The sequence below is a fragment of the Protopterus annectens genome, chromosome 1.part2 (assembly GCF_019279795.1).
Source record: "Protopterus annectens isolate FY-2018-M chromosome 1.part2, PAN1.0, whole genome shotgun sequence".
Classification (NCBI taxonomy): Eukaryota; Metazoa; Chordata; order Ceratodontiformes; family Protopteridae; genus Protopterus; species Protopterus annectens.
Genome location: NC_056727.1, coordinates 127,925,685 through 127,945,274, shown reverse-complemented (window position 1 = coordinate 127,945,274; position 19,590 = coordinate 127,925,685). Strand labels below are relative to the sequence as shown.

At 40.7% G+C, this 19,590-nt stretch overlaps 1 protein-coding gene across 1 annotated transcript in view; it reads right to left on the bottom strand.

Moving 5' to 3' along the window:
• PNPT1 (polyribonucleotide nucleotidyltransferase 1) overlaps positions 1-19,590 on the bottom strand; it is a 1,644,852-nt gene that overhangs the window by 253,074 nt on the left and 1,372,188 nt on the right. Inside the window, exon 22 of the mRNA XM_044055211.1 lies at positions 13,273-13,356. Coding sequence (XP_043911146.1) covers positions 13,273-13,356 — 84 coding nt within the window. The remainder of the gene's footprint in view (positions 1-13,272; positions 13,357-19,590) is intronic.

Here is a 19,590-nt window from a genome sequence, read left to right as displayed (position 1 = left end):
AAAATAAGGTTGCACTTCTTGATGTAAACTAGATTGCTTTGATGGCCATCCATGATTGATAAAGTGGTTGAGCCGCTGTAAAACTGGATCTGTTGCTGTGTGTTCTCTCAGCTCATCAAGATGTGTGGCAGAAAAATTTCATCAAGCGAATGAGAACCTTGATTGTCATTCTGTTCAGAGGTATTTCCTGTGCGATCTGGATAACGTATCAACATGATAAAGATGCTTGTCTTTCTTGTAGACAAGATTGAAATTGTACATTTGCAATCTCAGCATCAAGTGCTGCAGTCTGGCTGGGGCTTAATGCATTGGTTTTCTCAAGATAGCGACTAATTGTTGTTGGTCTGTTTCGATCTGGATAGGTCTACCATAAACATTATCATGGAACTTCAAACATGCAAACACAATTGCCAAAAGCTCTCAGTTTGGCCGTACTGCTGTTCAGTTTGGGTAAGAGTTCTCGATGCATAGGCAAATTTCAAAGCATCACAGGAAAGTGGAACTGGTTCATGAACATCATACTATCTGAGTGTTGGTGGACTAACAATTCTTTGTTTCAGGATATCAGATGCTCTTTGGTGTTGTTCTAAGCAGGACCAGGATACAATTTTTACATGTCAGCTCTCTGAGTGGTGCTAATAGCTGGCTCACTTCTGGAATGAACTTGCCTAGAGAGATATCCATACCAAGAAAACGTTGCAAGGCTTGAACATTGTCTGGAGTTGGCATCTCGAGAATGGCTGTGTGTTTTGAAGGATCTGGTCATAGACCTGCACTCGTAAATAAATCTTGTCTCCTGAACCTGATTGACTTCTTTGAATCAGTCTCCAGAGCCGTGGACGAGGGTAAGGCAGTCCACGCAGCCTATCTGGACCTCGCCAAGGCCTTTGACATCACCCTCCACTCTCGAATCATAGATAAACTTACTAAGCTGGGCATTAATCCCTACGTCACTCGATGGGTTGCCACTGGCTTTCTGACAGAACCCACACTGTAAAAGTAGCTGACTCCAAATACAGCTCCAGACAAGTGACAAGAGGAGTACCTCAGGGTTCAGTCCTGGGACCTCTCTTGTTTGGCATCTACTTCTCTGAAGTACAGGCCAACACTAAGGGACTCTGGCTAACAAAGTTTGCAGATGACTGCAAACTGGGAGCCATTATTGAATCCCCAAATGATGTTGATACTCTACAAAAGGGGCCTTACAGAAACAGATGCTTGGTGCCAGAGCCATGGGCTCAAGCTCAGTGCCAAGAAATGTATAGTTATCCCCTTTGGGAAAAAACATGTACCCGTGAATTACCACATAGGTGGCAGTTAACTAAACACTGAAAGTGTGGTAAGAGACTTAGGGACACAGGTGGACAGTGGTCTCACCTTCAATAACCACATCTCCACAACAATCAGGAAATCCTTCTATGTGGCACACCTCATCACTAAGGGCTTTATATCCAGAAAAAAGGAGGTCATTGTCCCACTGTACTCATCCCTCATCTAGACCTATTATAGAATACAATGCCCCATTTGGTATGTACCTCTCAAGACATCTGCAACAACTGGAAAGGCCGCAGAAATATCTCACTAAAAGAATCACAGACCTAAAGCAGATGCCCCTATGCTGACTGCCTTAAAAAACTCCAGTTATACTCTGTCACATATCGTCTACTCCAAGGCGATCTTTGCTTAACATACAAGGCCATGTGAAACCCTGAGCTGTTAAGACATGCTACACTTAAAGAAATCCCAATCCCTCAGAGCCACACGCTCCAGGGATCTAAACCTTGTCATCACAATAAACAAAACATGCTGGAGGGATAGGTTCCTGACTCAGAGACTCCCCAGGCTCTGGAATAGACTGCCCATACATGTCAAGCAGAGCACCTCTTTGGCCCTCTTCAAAAGGAACCTTGATGACTGGATGGGAGAAAGGAAATTCAACCCCAGGGATCACGTCAGTCGCCCGGCTAGACAAGGGTCCAGGGAAGTAAATAGTGTGGGAAGAAATAGCCAGGGAATTGTTATGGCTAGGCTTGTATAGGCCCTAGGGCTGATAGCCTAGAACCAACATAAGGAACTTCTTTGCAGGCTGAATTTGCATTTGTGTGGGATGAGCTTAAGATTCATTTGACGTGCCCTTTCTAGAACTTTTCTGTGGTTTCTGTCATGTTCGGCTTCATCATAACTTCCTACTAGTATTTCATTTACTATGACAGCACAAGGATTCTCAGAAAAAATTGCTCTGTTGCACACTGAAAGACTTCACTTGCAGACTTTATCCCAAATGGATTCTCAAAAATCTGTACCTGTCAAATGGAGTACTGAAAGTAGTGAGCAATGATGACTTCTTGTGAAGTTGAATTTGCCAAAATGAACTCTTTGCATCTAAGACAGAAAAAATACTGGCATTTGGCATCAAAGCTGCGAATTCTTTGACTATGTGCACTGGATGATGAGATCTTTTTAGTGCTTTGTTCAAATCTCATGGATCAATACATATTTTGATGTCATCTGAACTTTTCCTATGAGCTACTACCATGGAAGATACCCGTTCAGTCGGCATTGCGACTGGACAAATCACACTATGTCTCACTATTTTATTTAATTCGGCTTTGACTCTATCCTGCACAGCTATTGGAACTTTGTTTGCTGGCCTGATAAATGGACTCTGGGTCTAACTTCATGGAGTACACAACTGGATGTTTGCCTAGTTTGTCTTGGAAACAATCAGCATAGGTAGAAAAGATGTGCTGGGCAAAATTAGAGTAGCGGTCTTTTAAGCGAACATGGTGACTTCCTTATTAAATGAAAACAGTCCCATTTTTAAAGGGTCTCTAAGCACTAATAATGACTGGATGGGCCTCTTGATCACATAAAATAATAAGTCGTAGCTCTTCCAGCAGAACAACATGAAAGCACAACTAAGGCTTCAGCTTGAATTTATTTACCTCTATAAGCAACAAGATTCACACACCTTGCCAACTCAAGCCTTTTACCTTTACACATTCTAGCAAATGTTTCTGCAGACATAATATATTGCATTTGGAAACTGTATCAACTTTGAGCTCTATGGGTTTACCATTTATCTAACAGTGCAAAATATTTCATTCTTGGCCCTTAAATAAATCTACTGCACTGACTGTTTCATGAAGCACTAACGCACCATCAACAAAAAGAGTAGGCTTGCCACAAGCTAACTGATCAACTTGTTTCTTAAAATGTTCCCTTTTAATGAAAGAATGTGGGCCTTTTAATGTATAAACTCTTGAAGTGATTAAATTTATTGCATTTGTGGCATTGTTGACCAAAAGCTAAATACTTTTTCCTTTTAAATTCATGATTACTGCTACAACTACAACAGCTGGCAATGGAACTAGGTTGGGGCCCATGCTTCGAGTTTGCTGACTCACTCTTATACTTTACTGAGACTGTGCAACTTCGGGAATGTGCTAGAAAGTTCTGGGGTTTACCAGTGAGTGCGCTGCAGGGGTTACAGCTGCCATGTACTTGGGCCGGTTTCTTTTAATAATGTGCTGCATACTATCAACATGAGCTTTAGCACTGTGCCTTCTGGAGCTGCTCTTATTTGTAAGCATATTTGTGTACTTTTCTGTAAGCTCATATATCTGACAAATATCAGTGGCCTTATTCAAAGTTAAATCACTGCCTCAAAGGAAAATTTTTCTCACAGCATCATCTTTTATACCATACAAAAGTCTGTCCTTTATCAACTCATCTTTTAAGTCATCAAATCTGCACATTTTAGCCTTATTTCTCAGGTCAGTTATATATGCTGCAAAAGTTTCACCAGGCTTTTGATCCCTTGTATAAAATAAGTGCCCTTCCATTGTAACGTTTGTCGAGGTGGTACACATTTCTCTAAATTTACATTTTAAGCACTCTGGGTCCTCCCCTGACTCAGCCAGTACAACAATGCAACAGTTTTCCTCCTCTTCAGCATAGATAGCAGGTGCATATACGAATGAATGCTCCCTTTCAATGGCTTCTGACCCCAGCTAAATTAAGTAGAACAAATGTCTGTGTACGGTCATCTTTATCAGAAAATGCAGCCTGTATGAAAATGATGTACTCTTGCTCAAACACCTTCCAGTTCTCAGAAATATTACTGTGAAACACAAGTGCTCTGGGCCTTCAACATCCTTCTGCCATGCCCACAAAGTATACACAAACACAGTTAAAATATGACTCCTGTAATTATGTATGAACAAACTGTTCTGTGAGCTTGTAACAACATTCAAATGCACAATAAACTCTTCAAAATACTTTACTTCGAGAAATATGCTTTGTAATGGCTGTACTTTGTGAAATAGCTTTACTGTAATACTGCACAAACATGTGAACACTTTATACACTTCCGATAACTCGGATATCTTTGCTTAATATAAAAATAAACATGCTTTGCAAAAATCTGGTTGTTTCCCCTTATTTTATTCATTTTATGCTATTTGGACTTTATTTCAAACATTTTCCGTAGTAATATGAATATTTTTATCAATAACATACATATCTGTTTATGTGTATATCATTTAGAATACTCTGTATGCCTTGTTTCTTATTATACAAAAAGAAATAGTACTGAGCGAGTTTTAATACCTGAAATTCATTTCTGACCTGTTTTGTGAAGTTTTACCCCTTTTTAGGATGATCCACTTATGTACATTCCCTACAACCGTGGCCACATGCCTCTAATCATTTCTGCAAAGCTGTTTCAACCTTCATGCCCCTTTGGTATGCCAGTTCTGACTTCATGCCCTTTTAGATATGCTGGTTCTGACTTCATGTCCTTTAGACATGCCACTCCTGACACTATGTCGCTAATTTGTCTCCAACACAAAATAATAAGAATGCTTGGGGTTTTGTTTAGATGCTTTAATACATAGAAGCACATCAGGATGGATAGCAGCAACTTTAAATACAAACAGACAAAGCTTACATACATACATGTTCACATCTCAACAGCTAACTACAAATGGCAGTCAGGGTCACACGTGCACAGTATTTATACACTTGTGCAAGTCCTTGGATAGCTTCTTAAAGGTATATACACATATTGCTCTACAGTAAGTAAGCAGCCTGGCCTGGAATGTTATCTGGTCCCACAGAGGCTGTGTTTTTGGCCATGGAAAGTGCTTGTATGACCTGTTCTTTGGAGATATTCGGTCGAGGACTAGTGTCAGGAATGCTTTGGGGTATGCCTGGTGGGGAAGGGAGGAGTGAAGTTTTTGCCAAATCTATCGGCTAGCAGGTTGGCAATTTCCTCAGGCTCAGTGTGAGTGGTACCATCCACTATAAGTTCGGCACACAGCTGGGCATTCCTTTTTAGGTTTCAGATGTTGCTGAAGAATGCCTTATGACTGTCATTAGATAGATATGCTAATTTAGACTCGTAGCTAGCCTTAGATGATGTAACAAGATGTATGATTTGCTTATTAAAGTTGTGAAGGGTATTCTTCCTCTGTTGAGTAAGTTCCCTCCTGTTCTTCAATATCAGCTTCTTTTGTTGTATAGCTTATTTATATTTACAATCCAGCAGGGTGGCCTGTTTCTTTGGGAAGGCCTGTTTTTTTCCTGTTGGGTACAGCCGAGTCAATGCTTTAAATAACTGTATTAGGAATCTGTGTATTTCTCTGCATTGGAGTCATTGTTGGCTATGTTGTCAGGGGCTCTGAAACACTTTATACCATCGCTTATTAGGTAACAATGTGATTTGGAGAAAATTTTCTTTTTTTTTTTACTCCTGTGGGGTTGCCAGGTTTGATCTTTGCCTCAAACTAGACAGATGTATGGTCTGACCTTACCAGAGAGGGCAACAAACAGGGGGTAGTGCAGTGACCCCCTCATGTTGGTGAGCACTAGGTCCAGGACATCTGAGCCCCTTGTGGGGGTGCGGACCAACTGTTCTAGGGCATTTGAATTAAAGTCCGGGAACCTTGTAGAATGACTATGGAATGCAATCAAATGTTCTGTTCATTGAAATTTGAAGAATGCATGTGGGTAAGGTAAGTGTGGGTTTAGGAAACTAATGCTAAAACTTTCAGACATTCTGAAGGTTTCATCATTAGAAGGCAAGAGTGTTTGTGTAGGTTAGGGGCAGAGAAAGGGTTAAATAAGAGGAAATACTTAATGTTGTAAGTGTGAGCTGTCTTGTGTAGTGGCAATGCTACTGAAAGGGTTTTTAAGGTAAAATGCAGGGTTAGGGTTAGAATGCATCAGTAAGCTGGCCCTAGGGGTGATGCCCCCCATAAGCAGTGCTACCGAAGATAATGTGTGGTTTAGAGAATGGAAGGCCCACCACTGGTTTAGCAGAACTTTATCTTCACCTGAGACTCAACACCAAACCTGACACAGATGGGTCCAAATATAGAGAAAGCATTCTCTATTCCCCCAAAGGCCTGTGTCAGTCTGTAATAAAGGAAGTCACAGTACCTCCTAGTAAGAAATTTAGTCAAGGCTACGAGTTCAAGATCCAGTCTAGTTATATCCTAGATGAATTTTATTCAGGTTTTGCTGAATGGGTTAGTCCCATGAGGTTTGTAGCTATTTTCAGGGAAGACTCAAAGTGCCATTCATACTTGACTAAGGAAAATTTGGCCAGAACACTGGGAAAAGTTCTCTACACTCAGATCCTCTCCCTGAGCTAAGTGGGAGCAAGCATTTCAGTAGTCACTCCTGACACCCTGGAGAGAGGGTAGGAAAAGGTACTAAGATTCTCAAAGGAGGACTCTGACAGAAGGATGAGGCAAGAAAGCTGTATGAGTCCAAAAAGAGAGAGAGAGAGACCCCCCCCCCAAAAAAAAAAAGAGTAGCAGACTCCGCTGTCCACTGGGTGACTTAGTCTGAGACTGCTCCATGGTTTCACTGCAGAAACACAATTGAGAAGAGCAGGAGAAGGAAGGAGGGGAACTGACCTAGTCAAGGCAACCTCCTTCATCTGGTAATCTCCAACATGTAGATCACCAGTAGGTCACACTTGGGGTGCTATTCCCCAGGTGAACCGCAGAACCTTGTCTATGGTCTTGCACCTACAATGCTTGTGCATACTCTTTCCTGCAAAGGTGTGAACACTGCCAGTGAGACGCTAACCCCTAACATGGGAGTCTGTCTAATATATCAGTTATCATTAAGCCAAGAATGCACTCCCTGCTCTAAAAGGCTGGTCATTCTGGAAGCAGCATCAAAACAGGAAGCAATCATCTCATAGGAAACAAACTTCACCTGTGCTATTCTAGTTAGGTATATTACTGTACCTGCATCCCTTAATACAGTGCAAACCAATGCCAGTAGCCAGTGTCCTAAACGAAGCCACAATGGTATATCCAGAAAGAGATTGAAAATGAAGTCTTCCCATCACCAACTCCAGGGGAAGATACTGGAACATGAAGAAGCAGCACTAGCAGAGAGGGTCCTAAACATCACTTTGAAGTTAAAATAGCCTGCCTACCTGTTGGATACACTGCCTTCTCAGTCAATCCAGTTGGCCAGCTGGAACAGAAAAGACTGTGGTCTCTGTGAGTGATAAATTCCTGTCAAGACCATGAAGAAGAAAGTCTTGGGGAATTTCAGCAAAGCACCACTCCAAGCAGCTACAGGCAAATACAAGAAGTCAACCCTGTACGAAGCTACAACAGCAAAATGAGGTTTCTTCAGTCTTCCAAGATAGTATCCATAAAGGTTGGCTTCAGGAAAAAGATGCTCATGGAAGCCTGGCAGACAGTCCCAAATACAATCCAGCTAATGGGTTAGGCAAACCCTCATTCATTACAGAGAAGCATACTCCTTCATGGAGCTGGCAGAAATAGGAGATTCAAAGTTTGGATATCTCAAAAATAAGGCATCCCCATGCAGCCACAGAAGAAAGTGACATGGAGGAGGCTCTTCACCCTTCTAGTATTCCACTGCAATCAGTGCACAGGGGTATGAGGCTGACTGACATCCATGCTCAGGGATTTGTAGCGAGCACCAAGCCATGGCCTTAAAGTTGAACATTCCACACCTGTAACCAGCAAGAGAAAAACAGCTGCTTAATCTCTTGCACCTGAGCAATGGACCCTGGTGCAGGCTCAGCTAACACTGACCAGCCTTTACTATGGCTGGGTGGAGGGGAATGTAAGAAGACGAAGTCTCAGCTCTGAGCACCCTCGTTCCTCAACCACATGATTAAAGGGGCTGCTCCCTAAAATCAGGTCGGACAGATGCAGGGCCATGCACATCACGCAGGTTAAAAATGTCTTGAACATCTCCGGAATCGTTCTTCATGGTAGAAAGCTGAGAGATATGCCTCTCTCGGTCCCAGGTCCTCCTCAGAATTGGAAGAACAAAACAAGATTGGACTCCTGCTAACTAAGGGTTATCCTCACCCCTGAGAGGCCCATAAAGTCATCAACAGTGAAGCTCTTACTATGAGCTGACAAAAGTCTTGATGTCATCATAGAACCAGTCTCTGGTGCAGAAATTTCAGTTCACCTGTCTGATGATGAAAGACATCCTGTCACCAACCTTGTAAGGAGCTTTCTTCCACCAGTCTTTCAAATCTGTAATTCTGCACAAAAAAAGGTGTGGAAGACATGTAAATTTAGGAAATTTTCTCAGAAATAGCAAATAATTCAAAATGAGTAGCAAAAAAAGGGGGGAACTGAAGTTAGTGGAAGACTAGTTTGCTTATGTGGTCAAAACACTATGCCACATTATGCATCATTACAAGCAGACATCCATCACCAAACTCAGGAACTTGCAGAAAAAGATTACGATGAATACTGAACGGTGGTGAGGATAAACACAATCACAGGGTCCACACTGTTTGAGATCAGTGAGCTTTTTTTATACATTTTCTCTATACAGTCCAAAATAGCTGCTGTGTGATTTAAAGTTGTTCAAATAAATAAAGTGGCACCAAACATCGAAAGCATGCCTATCCTTTTTAGGACTATTTTCTTGCTGCAGGAATACTTACTAAAAAAATGACTCATTCTCAGTAGAATGCCAACAGTATGAACAGGGTGTACAACATTACGTGGTTCAAGGAGTACAGAGAAGTAAGTTATTTTTTAATGAAAAGTGTTATCATAAAGATGACAAACGTGACATTATGATGAACTCATTATTGCTGAAAAGGATTACAGGAAAGAGCTGGTGAAGGAAGGACCAACCTTCACTTCTGTAACTGTAATGACCAACAGAGGAGTCGCCTTCCTAAAAAGACTGCACTAGAACAGAATGTCAACATGCAACAACTGAAAGCAAGTAACAGTTCCAACAAGATTTCCTTACCTGTTTCTTCCCTAAAGATTGAAGTTCAATGATCTTCTAAAAGCCCTACAGAAACTCAGAACTACAGTTTATTTTTTGATGGGAATTATTATAATTTTATACTCATTACACCCATGTGACGCCTCCAGGTGCATCTGCAGTTACCTCCTACAGACGCCTCTAGCCACTGAATATTGCTTGTTCATATTTGATTCAATAATTCCAAAACCATGTTATGTACAAGGTTTTACAAGGTGTCATCTTAAAGCTTACACAATAGCAAACTTGAATGCATTAATATTTGACCACTGTCTAGTGCAGGTAAAGAGGTATTAACTGTTGTTTTTATGATATTAATTTATATAAGTATAATTTTCACATTTTTCTGAATATCTCAACCACATAAAAACAGTCAGAACTCATTAGCCTGACAGTGAAAGCTCTCAGCTAGGTGAATAAAATGCTGCTGACGGTATGTGTGTAACTTGAGTGCTTGCTGAGATATTTTAAATTGTTTACAAAATATCATAAACTTAACAGTTACTGTGTTTACTGTGACTTATAAAAATTTGGTTCAAGACTAGAACCAAAAGAATACTACCACTATAAAACAGTGTGTGCTGAAGAGTTTGCCATTTATATTTCTTTCATAACCCCTATATGAACATTGGTTTAAAACGCGAGGATGAATCTACTTCATTTGGTCAACATTTCAGAATGTCGAAGACCATATGATCGGCATTCAAAATGTCGACCATAGAATAAAAAACAAAAAACACAAGAAAAACTTACCTTAACGCTGCTAGCAGGAGAGGCCATACCCCCTCAGCACCCCCCCGAACTTAAATATACCAACTCCGAGATCGCACTACAGTGCAGAAGATGGAAATCTTTCCATTCCGCTCTGTACGGAGATGTCAGTTCCGCATGGTCAACATTTTGAATGTCGATCATGTGGTCTTAGCCATATGGTCTTCGACATTCTGAAATGTCGACCATGTGAAGGGAACCCGCAATGACATAATATGATCCCAGAGCTGTACTTTCTGTTCCCCATCCAGTTATCCCGATTGAGCTTAAAAAGTTTTAATGAGGTACTCTGCTTTACGTGGAGAGGGAGTTTATTCCACAAAAGGGGGAGTTTTTGGGCCACAAATATGTCCTGCCAACGAGTCGTATCGATGTCACAGACTAGGTTGAGGTTGTGCATGTGGGTTACTCGAGTGGAGCTTGACTTGTGGATATGCAGCAGTCCCATCAGGTCAGAGTCCGAGATTGCTTTGCATGTAGACAGAGGTCACCTCTGAGGAGTCTGTAGGAGACCGATTAGCGGGACAGGACTTTTAGCCTCTCTGTGTAGGGTAGATGTTTGAGGCCCTGGATTCTCTGGGTGAGGAATCTCTGTGGTCTCTCCAGCTGCTGCATGTGCTTTGCGAGGTACATGTCAAAATAAGGGAAAAATACAGGGATGTTATGACCACCTTACCCCTTGATGAGATACCTTTACTAATGAGGTGGGCCATGTAGAAAGTTTACTATACAACAAAAGCAATATGGTGGTTAAAAGTCAGATTGCTATCAACCTGGGCGCCCAAGTCCCTCACAACTGATTGTGTGTGCTTAGTACCTTATTACCAATGTGATAATTTGTGGGGATGACACTCTCCCCCAAAAGGGATAATGATACATTTTTGGCATTCAGTTTGAGGCCATGTTTCTGGCACCAGTCATTTGTTTGGGCGACACTCTCTTGGAGGATGTCCACATCACTAGGGGACTTGATGACAGCACCCGGCTTGCAGTCATCTACAAACCTGGTCAGCCATAGCCCACTAGATTTGGCTTGCACCTCCGAGAAGTATATCCCAAACAGCACATGCCCCAAGACCAATCCCTGGGGTACACCGCTTGTTACGGGCCTACAACTTGACATGGCTTCCCCTATTTTGACTAGCTGGGTTGTATCAGTGAGCCAGTTTGCTACTCATCTGGTAACATATGGATTGATGCCTAGTTGAGAGAGTTTATCTATTATACCTGAGTGGGGAATAGTATCAAAGGGTTTGGCCAGGTCAAAGTAGGCATTGTGCACCATCTTTCCCTCATCTATGGCCTTGGTGACTGTCTCAAAGAAGTCAACCAAGTTTAATGGTCCTGATTTCCCCTTGACAAAACCAAACTGTGGGATCAAATGTCTGGAGGTTGCCAATGTCCTTGTTAATGAGGTCCATGATAATCCACTTCATGGCCTTGCAGATCAGGCTAGTTAGGCTGACAGATCTATAATTTCCTGGATCAGTGTACACTACACCTTTGTGCAAAGAAATGACGGTAGCTGTCCTCCACTCAGCTGGGACGAAGACAGTACTCAGGCTTTGGTTGAATAAGGTGCCTAATGGTGCTGCATGTTCCTGCTTGAGTTCATGTAGGATGTAGCTTGGGATAGTATCTTGTCGCACGGGGGCTGTATTTTTTTGCCTTTGAGATGGCAGTGATGACTTGTTCCCTAGAGATAAGGGGGGGCAGGGTACTGAGGATGTCCTGTTTTACTGATGGGGGACAGAGGAGTGAAGTTTTCACTGAACCTGTCTGCCAGCAGGTTGGCTATATCTACATCATTTGTGTATGTGGTGTCCTTGACCACCAGTTCTGAGCAGATCTGGGTGCTTCCCTTGAGATTGTGGACATACATGAAGAAGGTCTTATGATTTTCTTTAGTAGATGTGGCCAGTTTGGACTCCAAGTTTGCTTTGGAGGATTTCACTAGTGCTCTTATTTGCTTGTTTAGGTTAATGAGAGATTGTTTCCAATTAGGCACCTGCTCCTTCCTGGTCATGGACAGCAATGTTTTCCTTTTATTATACAGTTTATTTATTGTAGATGTCCACCAGACAGGTTTACTCTTCCTTGAGGGGGATGAATTTGTCCTGTCTGGTATTCCTGATTCAATGCAGCTATATAAATGCTCATACAGTACTTTCATGTAGGTTTGGACATATGTGCCAGTTCCTATGGAGGGGGCTGTGAAGTTGTTTATACCTTCCCTTAGGAGGATGTTATCAGCTTTGGTGAAGTTCTTTTGTTTGACCCTAGCTGGGGAGTGGGGGGGATGGTGACTTCGAAAGCGAATGCTTTGTGGTCAGATCTTACCAGGGATGATGACACTGTACAGATGTTACAGTAGTTACTCATGTTGGTTAATATTAAGTCCAAGATATTTTCACCACTTGTGGAGGGTGTCAACCAACTGGTCCAAGGGATTTGCTTTGACGAAATCAAGGAATCTCTGGGCATTTGTGTTTTGGCATAAGTATTTCTTTCAGTCTATGTTTGGATAGTTAAAGTTGCCTAGAATCAAGGTAAAGGGTGGAATCTTGATAGATTCAAAGAGGTCCAGATAGGTGGAGTGGGCATATTGAGTCAGAGTTGGAGACCTATAGCTAGCTATGATTTGAATAGGGGTCTTGTCAATTGTTAACTGCACCTGGATGGTTTCCTGTGCATCTTTTATACATATTGCAACTCCAGTGCCTTTTGTTTTGCTGCCCATGGTTTGGGGTCTGAAAGAATGACAGGATGAGTAACCTGGTATGGATGGGGTGCTCTCTGCATCTTTGAACCAGATTTCTGTGACTGCACAAATGTCAGCTTCTTCCAGGGTTAAGAATGCTTGCAATGAGTGCAGTTTCATGTTTAGACTCCTAGTGTTTAGAAGCATGACCTTTAATTTACGTTTTGATCTCATGGCATTGCCTAAAAAAGGCACTATGGGAGAGGCAAGAGCCTTTGCCAGGAGCCTAAAGCCCAAGGCAGACAGATGCAGTCCACATCTCTGGCAAAGCTTCATGGTTTGTCAATCATGTCATCCCAGGCTGTCAGGTACTGGATATCCTTGGAATGACACCAGAAACTAAGCCAATTTACTTTCCTATAGTTGTTATGAAGCAATTTAAAAGAGCAAGAACTGCAAATGCATTGCTTAGATGAAATCAGATACACTTATCTTACCTACTACTGGTCCATTTTCTTTCCTGTTTGGTCTGGGCTTGGCAATGGTTTTGTTCATGATGTTCAGAATTTCCCTTTTTGCCACTAGAAAGAAGTAAATGTTGACAGTTTAACTTCAATGTTCTGTACAGATTACAGAAACAGAAAGACAACTGTACCATGCAAATAATACAAAGCCACTACAACAATAATTAGTAATCAACTGGACACAAAGTACCTCTTTTGTTTTATTACAACTGTTTTCTTTCTTTCTTCTCTGTTTAATGACCTTTTTTTTGGATGGTCTGTGGGAACAACATTATCCCTATTTAGGATGCCACAAAACAACAGCCTAGGATTTCATCTGATGGTAAACATTACTTTTCTGTCCTTGGACAAGCAACTCCATCCTCATGCAGTTAGACAATGAAGATTTTTTTTAAGTAGAACCTGCTTAATGATGTTTAACTTAAAAGGTACCCCACGTCATTGACCAAAAGGTGGCACAAACATTGCAAGTATTAAACTATAACAAATCACAAAGAAAAGTCAAACAGGATGACATGTGGCTGGAAAAAAACAAACACAAAACTCCAATCACATAAGGTCTTTGACAGCACACACTATATGACACTTACATGTGCATGTGTCTCTATATGTACACAAGGGCATGTATGTGTCTGTTTGTGTCTGTGTGTGTGTGTGTGTGTGTGTGTGTGTATATATATATATATATATATATATATATATATATATATATACACATATACATACACACATACACACACGTGCATGTGTGTGTATGTATACATATAAGCGCGCGCGCACACACACACACACACATATATATATATATATATATATATATATATATATATATATATATATATGCAGATATGTGTCTTTTCCACTACTGAACCACTGAACCAAGCTAGAGGGGAAAAATAATTTGCTTATCTTACTAGTTATGTAACCTAAAATCTTGTATTTAAGCAGGCCAAAGAATTCCAGTCAAACAAAAAGAAATGTACATTATAAAATTATGTAATTAAGTTGCATGAGCCATGGACAGCTACAGAGAAGTTTAGAATGTTAGAAAAGTGCCATGACTGTTAGCATTACAGTGTAAAGGAATAAAGCTCTGACTAAGACCCAGGAAATTGTAATAGCTTGGGCATCTAAAGCACAGGTACTGACATGGAAGGATGGACGTTCTGATCCTTAGGGAGGATGATGCACACTTGTCCATACCTCATGGTAGTTTTTTCAGCAGAATGTACAGGGGTCTAGTCCTGTGGGAAGCAGGGGCATTAGCAGAGATGCCATGGAGGTGGGATCATAATCCATCACTCTCCACTGCACATCCATTCCCAGACTTCATAAGTGTGCAAGATGAGTGGAAAAGTTGGGGGATAACATAGAAACACTCATGGCAGCAGTAAGACACTGCACCAGGATCCCTAATTTCCTCTCCAGCCTCAGATGTTGCTCAGATGATGGCCAGGGGAAAGGTAAGGTGGGTCTGATAGATCCAGTTAACAAGGAGAGGACTTTTGGGCATGCTGATGGTCAGCTACAGGTGCCAAAAAAAAAAAGCTCCAGTGCTATTTGGCTTAAAGTCTAAGCCTGATACATAAAGTGCTATATCAAAATTAAAACCCATACATCTTGAAAAATAAATTAAGAAACACTCCTTAAACTATTAAAGTCTATTCTGAGGCAAAAGAAGTTGAAATTCAATTCAAAGCTCTCAGATAGATCCCAACAATGCCATTACATTAATGCTTTTTTGGTCATCTGATGCATGCTCCTCTGCTGACAGAAAATTGGAATAACCTTTTCCCCCTTAACTATGTTAACACTGTATGGTGTGTTTACACTTAACTAAAGAAATAACTATGTCCTACAGCCACTCAGTGGCACAAAGAGATGAGGCTCTGACTGTGACTCGGGTAACTTGGATTTGACTAACAAGCCTGGCATCTGGGGAAGTCAGCAGGGAGGATGGTATATGTAGTGGCATTTTACCATTTCATCAATCCCAGGAGGATGGGAAGGGAATTTTGCAAAATATGAGAGCCCCAGTGGTGTTAATGGAGTATCCATCCTAAGTTTACACACACTACTGTGTACACAGACAGATGTTCCCTGCCTTACATCAGTGCAAACAAAAGTTGGCTCAGCCGGATCCATGGTAAAACTGCAATTTACTGAACTATAATAAACACAAAATAGAAAAAGACTAGTGCTTTCGTTCACTTCTTATGAACTTTGTCAGATAATCCCATACATGTTTGACCTGTTTAAATACACTCAAAAGCAACCTCACTGGTGAATCCACACACACTCCCTTCCTTAAAGCAACACATTCCATTTATCCAATATTCACCGTACAAAAATATCTAAAGTACAAATATAGTATATAAAATGCATAACACCACTATAAGAACACACAACTCACGTCTAACAGCAGACATAAAAATCAAGATAGCTGATAAAAAGGGCAGCAGAAATACTTAATTCTTTATAAATACTTAAATGTTAAAAATTTTAAATGTTTAAAATGTTAAATACTTAAACCTACAGCAACTGATATTTCCACACGGTTACCCATCCAAGTGCTAACCAGCCCCGACCCTGCTTAGCTTCCAAGATTAAAGGAGAACAAGTACAGTCAGGTTAGTCTGGTTACTAACCGCATAAAATACATAACCATGTGCATATAACCCATATAATTCTTAAAGTCATGATATATAAATAAAGTGTAAACGAGTTACAATAAAAATATTCCCTTTATTGGTTCATTCCTTTGAGCTTTAAAATACAAGCAATAGAAATATATTTACTGAGCCCAGGCCATCTACTAGCATCCAATACCATTTGCCATGGCATTTCCTTTTTCTCCAGCAGTACGCTACTAGGCCCTCCCCTGAGAGCCTAAACTGACCTGTCAATAAGTACATACTTATATCAGTGCACATCAAGTGTAGGTATGAGGAATGAACAGAGCTGAAAAATAAAAAATCCCTTTCCCTGCAAGGCTGAAGTTGCACCGGAATATCTAAATCTTCCCTGGGGCAATGAGATAAGTATTAGTTCAGGTCCAGGGAAACAACAGTGACTCCCAGTGTCTTAAGGCTAACAACAGGTATCAGTGGTGGGAGACAGTTACCTGCACAGGGAACAAAGAATATTTAAAAAAAAATAACCATATCCATACTAGATTAACAAGAGCCTCAAGAAAGAAATCTATGGGAGGGCCGATATTAAAGTTTTACAGGCTGATAAACTAGTTAAAGGTTTTATACTATTTTATTTTGGTAAGATCTCATTTACTTTTCAACTTTAGCACATATAAAACATACACATGCAATCCTGTTTTACAATGCTTTGGTTACACACACACAAACAACATAATGGCTGACTGGCTTTGTGGCAGAGATGGATGAAACCCTGACTATGACCCAGACAACCTGAGACTGATTATCATCTCGAGTTCTTGAGGAACTAGGTTTGGGTCCAGGAGTAAGCAGTCAATGCCAGTTCATCCATCCTGGGGGTGGGAGGCAGTCCAACTCTTTGAATGCTGATAGTTAGTGGAGGGAAAGATGCAATGCATGCGGCACTGTGAGTTGAGGAAATGTGCTTGTCTCTGCCAAGTTCTGACCATGCATACCTAGGAATATGCATGCCCACAAGGGAAAACAAAGCAGGCCCGGATAGCAGCTGCAAGGGTGAAGGTTAGGGAAGAAAACAGAAATAACCTTTATGGCTGCATGGGTGACAGTCACACAAATGGCAACTCTAGCCCATGTAATGGGAAACTAATGGGCATTACTGCCATTGGCTAGATGGTCAGCAGTCATGGAGAACAGAAAAAGAACACAAAAAGAAAGAATAAATGTAATAAAAACAATATTTCAACCACAGCGTAGTTGTATGCTCACACTCAATGGTCCTTTCTCCTTAGTTACTCTGATCAAATATCACTGGCACATACCCTATTAAAATGAAAGACTTACAACATCTTGAAAATAAACAGAGAAAATGACAAAGTACGTACAGTGATGTAAGAACTTATCATAACAGTAGATGTTTCAGTACATCACTGTTCTAGTATTGATTACATATGGGAGTATCCTGCAAAGGCCATCATACATTTGGTCAGCATATCAAAGCTTGACTGACTTCATCTTGTGTCACAGTTTATACAAAGACCAAAGTGTGAGAATGAGTGCTGAAGGGTCATGCAGGCATGAAAATCCTCAGGACTTTCTTGCTCCAGACCAGAAATGAAGAAAGACAAAAAGAGAGGAAACTATGATATGGCAACTAGGACAAGTGGAAAGACATTATCAAGTTTACCTCAGCCTAAAAGGAAGAAAAAGTATAAAAAAAATGGTGGGAAAGAATGGAGGGTGCCAATACTTAACAGTGAATAACTTTGAGAGGACTTCCAAGATGGCTGAGGTAACAGCTTAATTCTAGTTCTCCTGGGATGAAAACAAACTTAGCAGAGAAAGCTAGTGGACCTAAATTTCTGGGTAGATTTTAGTAGCTGACTAGTAAGTGTACTGCCTGGATGCCAGAAAAAAAGAAATACAGAGGACCTGAAGGAAAATCAGCTACAAAAGGTGATGAAGAAACACTGAATGTGAAAAGTACTGCAGCTGTTCAGTAAAAAGCAGTGTAAGCTCCAGACATGACTTGCAGTAACCTAGAAGAAAGTGCAAGACAACTGCATACATACCAGGTGTGTATGCTCCAAACCTGGATACAAGAAAGCATCCTAAACCTTTAATAGTAAATGTGCAATCTCACCAGCTCCTAAACCTTTAACAGTAAAGATGCAATGTCACCAGCAGAAGGAGCTGATTCTGACAAAATTGTAGCAGAAGGACAATGTACTAAAAGTGGGAGACAGCAGAATGTTTGTGGACAGTGGTTATTCATTTTACACCAGGCAGAAAAGGAGTAAATTCATTCCACTATTCAGGGAATGTTGAGATGCAGGTATGAGTTTCAAATTGCTATACCAAGCTGTCTTCAAGGTATTCTTTCCTGGAGGGACAAGATTTTTGATGAAGTACATGCTAAGGAGGAAATACAAAAGTTTGTCCAACAAAAATTGAATTGTGAAACAGAAGGCGATTCTGCTTCTTACTCTTCTGGTAATAAAGACCACAGAGATACTGTACCTGTGAAACCTTTTCCACTGTTTCAACTGAAAATGTTGGAGAGAAGGAAGGATCCACAAGAGTTGACTAGAACAGGGAGTGCATTGGAAATGAAGTAGAGACAAGATTTGGGAGATGGAGATGAGCAATAATAAAACCAGTAACTTAATATTGGATTACAATGCAATAATTATATTTGTGAAATATGACAGAACAAGAAAATCTGGAAATATTGGACTTTTTCAGAATCTGTCGAACTTCTGGGGGACTCTACGTCCTACTTCATGTCATGTTCAGAAAAATGCTTTGGGGAGTGGAAGACAGGTGAGAAAGTTAACTGTAAGTAAAGACATTTTTTTTCTTAATAGTACTATTTTTGTGGTATGGAGTTCTTTGCATTCTATAAAGTAAAGTTTTCTCAGGATTTTTAAGTGCAATGGGGAATGTAAATAAGTGCTGCTGTTCTTTTCTTTCCTTTCCTTTCTGTTTCCCTTCTCTCTTTCTTCTTGTTCAGTTTTAAGAACTGTAGGCATTGCAATGTAAAAAAATCCTGCTTAAAAGAGCATGACAAGAGAAAAAAGAATGTGCTTTTTCTCATTGTTGCATGGGGACAGACTAGATTAAGGACTTTAGATTAATAAGAATATTGAATATTATGAGGCTTTTTCTAGCAAATGAATGTATGCTTAGTAGCAATTCTGTAGCTGGCCCTCATGTCTCCATAGGAACAATCTGATAAGAGAAGTCGACTGTCTAGTTCTCATGTCTCCATGGAGACAATCTAATAATGAGAAAATAGCTGTCCAGTTCTCATGTTTCCATGGAGACAATCTGATAAAGAGATTGGTTACAGTCTAGTGGAGAGTGATTGGCTAGGGGGAGAAAACTGGCTAGGAGATAATGCTATTTGAAAGCATTCAGGAGTTCTCCCAGCTGGGACAACTATAAAGAAAAGACAAAACCAGTTAGCACTTAGTAGAAGCACAGGCTGCACCATGCATCTTAGCATGGTTAACCTTTATTTTACATTAACTCAAGTTTGCGAGTGTGGCTGCCAGTTTGGGAATTTGTTCCTACTAGGAGGGTAAAACGTCAATATTTGAAGATGTATATAGTTTTGTCTGTTAGTATTAAATTAATACATTTTAGGGGGAATTGGGGG